The sequence below is a fragment of the Elephantulus edwardii genome, unplaced genomic scaffold, assembly GCF_000299155.1.
Source record: "Elephantulus edwardii isolate Elephantulus edwardi_28Jun2011 unplaced genomic scaffold, EleEdw1.0 scaffold00361, whole genome shotgun sequence".
Lineage (NCBI taxonomy): Eukaryota > Metazoa > Chordata > Mammalia > Macroscelidea > Macroscelididae > Elephantulus > Elephantulus edwardii.
Genome location: NW_006400111.1, coordinates 1,641,932 through 1,650,879, shown reverse-complemented (window position 1 = coordinate 1,650,879; position 8,948 = coordinate 1,641,932). Strand labels below are relative to the sequence as shown.

The window sequence follows — 8,948 nt, the reverse complement described above, 5'->3', positions numbered from 1 at the left end:
TTGTGACTGAGATACTTCACTCAGCATAATGTCCTCCAGGGTCACCCATTTTGAATAATATTGCATGAGTTCCTTGTTTTTCAATGTACATTGTTTTTCACACTGGATCTTTCCAATTTCATTTACCCACCCCTCCCTCTACCCATCAAATTGTGTGGCCCTATGATTTCCCCCCGCTCATCCTTACTCCTCTGCTTCTACCCTCCTCTCCCTTGAATCCTCATACACAATTTTACTGATTATTTTTCTATTTCTACAATAATGATCTTATACAGTATTTGTGCTTATGGGACTGAGTTAGTTCTTAGCATAATTCTCTCTGGTCCCTTTAAGTATGAAGTAATTTTCAAAATCACTGCTTCTGCATGTCGCGTGTGTTACCATTTTTTTTTTTTTAAAACAGTACCCTTCTGAATAGGTGAACTTGAGCTCATTTCTTCTCCTCTTTCTCAGTATCTTATCTCTAAAGTGATGATGTTGGTTCAGGGCCCCTGGCCTGAACTTTTACCTCTTTCACCACCTCCCACTGGCATGGCTTACCCATAATCCAACAGCGAGGACAAATAGGAAGTATAAAACCAGCACTGCAATGTCACCTGGCTCCAGGGTTCTCAGGGGAAACGCTTCAAAGGGATCAGACCGATTAGGGTCTGAGTTGTTACTGCCACTCTCCATGGTCCTGGATGAAATCTTCAAAACCTGCAGAAGCATAACTGCACATTAGATGCCAAATTCTGGTATTAATCTTCCTATTTAATCCACGATATTCAAGTAAGAAGTCACACTTGGAAGGATGAAAGAAGATTCATCCATCCATCTACTCATTCATCCATCTATCCCTTCAAGAAATATTCACAATAAAGAAATTTCAAGTATTCAGCTGACTTTCACCAGCTCACTCAGTCACTTGGGAAAACATAAAGAGAAATTATTTATTTATAATGTTTAAAATTTTTACTGATAGGATTTGGAAGGGGTACAAGCCAATTGACACAAATCCAGATAGGAAAAATGTCAACAGAATGGTAATGAAGTAAACAAGAGAGGGAGAAGCAGTGTGACACTTCCCTGGATTCTCATAGAAATAAAGATGACTATTAGAAATATTTCTAGAACTTGGTTCTCTTGTCAGTCTATCTGTGTATCAAGATAAATCTCCAGGCATTAAAAGGGCACATTGGAAAGAAACTCAATTTATAGTAATATTCTTGGGTAGAAGGCACTAGACACATATTATACTTACAAATAATGTTGATGCCTATTAAGTAGAAGTTTGCTCCTGGTAATAGAATTTTTTTAATTATTAATTTAAATGAAAATTTACAGAGACTTTGGATTTCCATTCATTGTTGCATTTTTCTCCCTGCCCCTGCCCCCCTCAGTTCACTCTTCTCTTTGAAAAGTCAAAGAAAAATTCTTTCATTGTCTTACAATCCCTCCCCCCAGGTCCACTCCACTATGCAGCCTTCATTCTGCACTCCTCTCATGACAATAATACCTAATCACATATCCCTTTTAAATAGTTTTCTCCCTCACTTGTTTCAATGAAGTATACATTATTTATCCCATCTTTCTCAGTCTCCCCCCAACCCCGATGTCAGTCATGTTTCACAACAGTGGCACTATGCAGTATTTGTCCTTTTGTGATTGAGATATTTCACTCAGCATAATGTCCTCCAAGGTCACCCATTTTGAATAGTATTTCATGAGTTCCTTGTTTTTCAACACAGTGTAGTATTCCATGGTGTGAATATTCCACAGCGTCTCTATCCATTCATTTGTTGATGGCCACTTAGTTTGTTTCCAACTCCTTGATATTGTGAACAAAGCCGCGATAAACATGGGTGTACATATATCTGCTTGGGTGGCAGTTATGGTCTCTTTGGGGTATATTCCCAGTAGTGGAATTGCTGGGTCAAATGGTATCTCTATCTGCAAGTTTTTTAGAAAGTGCCATACTGCCTTTCACAGTGGTTGCACCATTTTACACTTCCACCAACAGTGAATAAGGGTTCCAGTTTCTCCACAACCTCACCAGCATTTGTTGCTTGCTGTTCTGTTAAATTTTACTCTTTTTACTGGGGTGAGATGATATCTCATAGTTGTTTTAATTTGCATCTCTCTTAGAGCGAAGGATTTTGATCATTTCTTCCTGTGCTTGTTGGTTATCTGAATGTCTTCTTTGGTGAGGCGTCTGTTCATATCCTGTGCCCATTTTTCTACTGGATTACTTATTTTATCTTGTTGTGGTGACATTGGAACTTTTTTCATTTTCTCATTAATTTTCTTTGGAGAGTTCGTCTTTCTGAATCAAGCACATTTTAATTAACTTAAGTGGACTATTGTAACTTGCAGTGTAGTAAATTTTTTCATCAAAATTCTTTTTTTCTTCTGTCCTCAAAATGTTTGCTAATGTAAAAAGTTGTTTTTCACTCTTTGGGGCAGAGAGAACCCATCAAAAGACTATTCAAATACAGTCACTTCAGCTCTGTCTCCAATGAAGACCTCTGACTCTGCAGGCTTGGAAGATCCATCTTACTATTGATAGAATGTACACAGAAGTGGGAATGGTAGGCTAATTAAAAGAGCCTGAACCTGACTCTGGTACCTTATCATGGGAGTTGTCACTTTAATGTTCATCTCTCTCATTTTGCCTTCAGAGCAGCTGTTAAATTTTGTAAAGCCAATCTAGATGACTGAATCCCAGCCCAAAGATTCTTCAGATGTGCTGGCCCTGTTGACTGGACCAAAGTATCACATCTTATAACTCCCAGGTTGGAGGCCTAGTCCTCCAGAGCCTTCCAGGCAGGCATCGGCACTAGGATGCCAATATGCAGAAAAGAGCTAACAACTGTACCCAGAGGACCAGCAAATGGTGCTGTCCATGCTCCAGACATTGTGGGGCCACCGTAATGTTTGTGTGCTGTGCTGATATTTAAATTGGAAATACACAATTTAAATAATACAGATGTAACCAGTAAATGGATAGAAAAACCATGGAACATCCACAAAATGGAATATTACACAACACTAAAAAACACTGAATTTGTAAAATACTACACAAGGTGGGTGAGTCTGGAAGACATTATGCAAAGTGAAATATCTCAGTCACAAAAAGACTAATACTGTAACCACTATTATAAAAACAGGATGGACATGAGATTGGGGAGAGCAGAGAGAGAATGGCTAGATAATAAACACTACAGTGGAATGAGAGAGGAGAAGAACTTTCTGAAGGAATGAATGATTAGACATTGTGTATACAGCAATTGGCAATCCAGATCAAAACTTGCATTACAAAGTGAACAGGTGGAGAAGGAAAGGAAGGAAAATGTGTATCAATGAGAGAATGAAAACCTATTCTTTCTGTAAACTTTTAAGAAAATCACAATTTTTAAAAAGGACTATAAAGATACAACTACAAAAAAGATAGCACAAATGACTTACCACAACCTTCCACTTAATAAGCATGTTTACAAGTGTAAGAGGAAAAGGAGACAATTTCCTCTCCACAGCATCACACAGCTGAATGAGGGTCAAGTAATGTTTTGATTTGAGGCTTAGTTGAAAACACTGTAATTTTGTTCTTATGCTGGGAGATGCCTATAAATGTACATGTATTTAGTAAACACCATTACAGTAATTAATAGGAGTCCTAGGCACATAGTCCTTGGCAAGTTGGTCTGTGTGTCTCTAGCAGTTGATATGCAGCAGCTCAGCAGGAAAAAGATGAGCATTCTATGATTTACAGCCTCAGAAACCTGAAGGAGTCAGAACTGACTCATCCATAGTAAGTTTGGGCTTTTTATGATTACAAATATTTACAAACCTACAAAGTGGACACTATAATTATCATCCCATTTCCCAAACAGAGAATCAAGGGCACTGAGAAGTTAAGTAACTTGTGCAAGGTCCTATTGTAGGATAAATCTTTTTTAGAGGAAGCCTGAAGCACAATGGTTAAGCACTCTGCTGCTATTTGAAAGGTTGGTGGTTCAAACATACAGAACAGTCATGTAGGATAAAGACATGACAATCTACTCCCATAGAGGTTGAAACCCAGTGTGATGTTAGCCTAAAAACTGGCTTTTCTCAGACATTAGTTAGCCCTCTCTGATCTCCAGCAACCTTAATTGCAGGCACGTGGTCTTGCAAATCATCAACAGCTGTGGAACTCTTAAGAAAGAGTGCTTCCCACACTGAGGAGAAAGACTTGCAGCAAGCAAAACTTGTGGTGGCAAGACTTGAGGGAGACTGGAGAAAGACCCTGGTGAGAGTAAGATCCTTGTGGTGGAGAGACTGTGGCATTGCTGTGGATAAACTGTAACAGGGTGTAAGCAGAGGAGCCCTAATATAATGTTGTTGTTGTTATGTGCCGTCGAGTCGTTTCCGACTCATAGGGTCGCTATGAGTCGGAGCCCTAATATAAAGATCACAGTTAAAGTTAGGAAAGCTTTCTTGATGGATACTTGAAGGAGAAGGTGACTTACAACTGCTCTGACGCAAACCTGGCTGGATGATTTGGATTTGACTGCTAAATTGAGACCAGAGCCTGGACTTATTGAGAAATCATGCCTTAGACGTGTTGGGATAAAACCTGGACTTGTTTTAGGTGATATTCTTTGCCTCTCTCACTCTCCAACTTAATTCCATAATAAACCCATTCTCAGTACAACTGTGAGTCTGCTGGTGGGACTCTACAGGCCCCATAGGGCTGGGCTACAGGCTCTTTATCTGATTTCTGTTCTGAGACAGTGAGGAGGGGTATTATTCTCACTTCCTCTGGCCCTTTCCGAAAGACACTCATGGCCCTGTGCCTTCATGTTTACCCTCTTTAAACACCCAGTAAGACCTAACACATGCGGTTGTTATGAGTCTGAAATAACTCAGCAACACACAACAATTATTTGCTACAGACAGTTCTCTGTGCATTGCATTGCACTCTATTCTAAACATGCTAGTAGGACCCTCCCTTCAGTTTTAAAGAAAAAGTCCTCTCAAGGTAGTTTCCCACCAGTTCACATTGAGTGGCACCACTTCAGAGGCAGAAAAGAAGATGCTCTCTTAGAAAAGATGATTCTGGGGGCATCTAATAATCTGTAAGTTTCCTTTCACCACCAAATGTAGCCACATGTGTGTGTGGGGGGGGTGCATGTGTGAGAATAAGTGATCTGAGTGAACATTTACCAAGCATATATTGGTTTTTCATTCAATCATTTATACACATTTGTTTCATAAGATTAATCACAATAGCTATAATTCAATCCCACTTTTCTCACACCTTCCCTTATCTCCATTAATTCTTCTTTCCTACCCCTTCCTGCCTTCAGAGTTTTATCCTTGGAACAATCCTACTCTTCTGATAGGATTGGCCATTCTAAGGAGTGGATGCTTCACTGCTGTCATTGGTCTCCCCAATTCACGCATTGCTTGTCTGAAAGTTGAGTCATAAGGTTGAGTTTTGTTCCAGATTTCAAGGAGCAGTTGGTCCATTCAAACCATGTGTCTTTGCAGTAACAGTGCAACTCCTTACCACTAAGCCTCTAGAGCTCCCTAAGACCCCAATAACTACTCATCAAAGTGGGATGTATGACATCACATTTATGGATTATGTTATCTCATTCCCTCTGAGTATTTGGCAATGATTGTTGTTAGGTGTATAATAAAGAAACCCATTACAACTCATAAATCTAGTCAACCCATAGCAACCTGATGAATAGCAGATCTGTATCCTGTCCTGTCCTGTCCTCTACCATCCTCATCATCCCTCATATATTTGAGCCCATTGGTATAGTCACTGTGTCAATCCATCTCGCTGAGAATCTTCCTTTCTTTTACTGACTTGCCACCTTTCCAAGCATAATGTCTTTCTTAATATCTTTAAGAAATATTAACAGCATTGTACCCTGCTCATCCTTCTGCGTTCATGATAAAGCATTTACTAAAAGGAACTCTGGTGGCCTAGTGGCAAGAACCTGCGCTGCAATCCTGAAGGCATACAGTTCGAGGCCATTAGTTTCTCCGTGGAAGAAGAATAAGCAATCTCCTCCAGTGAGATTAACTGCCTCTGAAAACCCTCCAGAGGGTGAGCTATGGGTAATTCTGACTTCATTACACACAAAAATAACAATATGAATGGAGAAATATCACCTACCAAGCCTATGTGCGGTTGTGAATATAACATCCATCTATTTGTCATGCCTGCTTGTCTATATATTTGCTGTTGACTGTATTTCTTGTGTACTTCTTTGTGTCTTCACTTTATTGGTATTGCCTGATTGTCTTCTGGTTGTATATTGCTTTTCCCTTCATCCATCTTAATATTTATCTATTATCTCTTTGCTAATTTTCTATTCCTTTCCCAACCCTGTTAGCCATCCAACAATTATTCTTTCTGTTCTTTACAGACAGTACATCTAAGAATAAAAACCTTTTTTAAATCTTTTTTTTAATTGACATTCTTAATTCATTGCCCAATTTTTCCCCCCGTTCATTCATTGTTGCACTTTTCTCCCCTCCCAACCCTTCCCCCCAGTACACTACCCTCTTGGAAAAGTAAAAGAAAAATTCTTTCATTGTTTTACAAACCCTCCCCCAGGTCCACTCCACTATGCAGCCTTTACTCTGGACTCCTGTCATGACAAAAATACCTAATTACATATCCCTTTTAAACAGTTTTCTCCCTCATCTTTTTCAATGAAGTATACATTATTTAACCCATCTTTCTCAGTCTCCTCCCCAAGCCTGATCTCAGTCCTGTTTTACAGTGGCACCATGCTGTGTCCTTTTGTGACTAAGATACTTCACTCAGCATAATGTCGTCCAGGGTCACCCATTTTGAATAATACTGCATGAGTTCCTTGGTTTTCAATGCAGTGTAGTATTCCATTGTGTGAATATACCACAGCTTCTGTATCCATTCATTTGTTGATGGGCATTTAGGTTGGTTCCAACTCCTTGCTATTGTGAACAAAGCTGCGATAAACATGGGTGTGCATATATCTGCTTGGATGTCAGTTATGATCTCTTTGGGGTATATTCCCAGTAGTGGAATTGGTGGGTCAGATGGGATCTCTATTTGCAACTTTTTGAGAAAGTGCCACACCGCCTTCCACAGTGGTTGCACCAGAATAAAAACCTTTTAAAGGGAGCTCTGGTGGCCTGGGGACAAGAAGCCACACTGCAATCCCAAAGATGAGTGGTTTGAATCCACTAGATGCTCCACTGTGGAAGGAAGGGCAATCTCCTCCTGTTTCAGTCAGATCTGATTCGATGATACAGAACAAGAAGGGGGTGGGAGAGGAAGAATAAAAACCTTTTAAAGAAGCTTTTCTTTAGTTTTAAAAATTGTGCTGTTGTAAATACTTCACCTTTTGTGACTAAGTTATTTAACACAGAATAACGTCCTCTGTTTTTGTTCATACATTCCTCTAGGTCATATAGACAGCGGTAACTTGTGGCTGTTGTGAGGCTGAACACTGTGACACTGATGTGTCAAATGCATTAATGGTTGGTTACCCAATGCGGACAGAGAGTGGGGTGGAGCTCCCCGATTAAAACAAGCTTGGAAGAAGGAGTGGCATCCACTTCTGTAATACCTTGCCTCTGGAAACCCTGTGAACCTGGAGAGAGGATGAAAGACACCCAAGCATTGAAATATCTCCTTCATAGGGTTGCGATGAGTCACCTGCGACTCGACGGCACTTAACAACAACAACGTCTTCTGGGAATTCTGGTGGCCTACTGGGAAAGAAGTTGCACAGCCAGTTCAAAGGTGTTCAACTTCACAAGCTGCTCCATCAGAGAAAGATGGACAATTTCCTTCTGTGCAATTTACAGTGTCTGAAAACCTACTTGAGGATATACTATGACTCTGTTCCAACTCAAAGGCAGTGAGGGTTTTTTAAATAGTACTCCATTGTGTGACATCAAGATTGAAGGAAGACTCAACAACAACCTGCAGTTATGCAGATGACACAGCCTTAACTTGCAGAAAGTGAAGAAGATTTGAAGCTCTTCCTTCAAGAGATAAAAAAGTTACAGCCTTCAATAAGGATTACATCTCAACACCAGGAAAACAAAAGCCCTTACTACTGGACTAATAGGGAGCTCTGGTGGTCTAGTGGTAAGAAGCTGCACTGCAGTCCTGAATGCACATGGTTCTACTCCACCAACTGCTCTACAGGAGAAGGATAGACAATGTCCTGTGTCATTTACTCCCTCTGAAAACCCACTGGAGGATCATCTATGGGTCAGTTCTGATTCAGTGGCACACAATAACAACAACTGGACGAGTAGGCAACATCATGACTGATGGAAAAAAGATTGAAGTTGTCAAGGGTTTCATTTACATAGATGCGCAATCAACATCCATGCTGACAGCAGTCGAGAAGTCAAAACACATCTTAAATTGGGAAAATCTGCAGTCAAGGACCTCTACAAAATGCTAAACAGCAATGATATTAACAAAGACTGAGGGACATCACACTTGGGAGGGTGGAGGGACAGCGCAGGAGGGGAAAACCCTCTATGAGGTGGATTGATTCAATGACTGGGGTAATCGGGCTGGGTGTGTCAAAGGCAGTGAGATTGGTACAGGATAGAGCAGAGTTTAGGGCTGTTGTACATAGGGTCGCTATGAGTCACAAGCTACTCAACGGCACATAACAACAACAACAACTGTGCACCTGATCCAAACCATGATGTTTTCAATCACTTCCTAAACATATGGAAGTTGAACAAGGAATATAGATGATAGAAGAATTAATGACTTTAAATTGGGACTTAAAGACATTGAAGAAGAAGAGTACTGCATATCTCAAGGAATGCTAAAAGGACAAATAAGTCTGTCTTGGAAGAAAGGCAATCCAGGAACTCCTTAGAGAAAAGGATGGTGACACTTTGTCTCATATGCTTTGAGCAAGTTGGCAAAAGACATCACATAGAGA

General features: G+C 40.2%; 1 protein-coding gene across 1 annotated transcript in view; it reads right to left on the bottom strand.

Moving 5' to 3' along the window:
• SLC5A11 (solute carrier family 5 (sodium/inositol cotransporter), member 11) overlaps positions 1–686 on the bottom strand; it is a 79,035-nt gene extending 78,349 nt beyond the window's left edge. Inside the window, exon 1 of the mRNA XM_006902047.1 lies at positions 541–686. Coding sequence (XP_006902109.1) covers positions 541–675 — 135 coding nt within the window. The 5' untranslated portion in view covers positions 676–686. The remainder of the gene's footprint in view (positions 1–540) is intronic.
• Between the last annotated feature and the right edge of the window lie 8,262 nt (positions 687–8,948).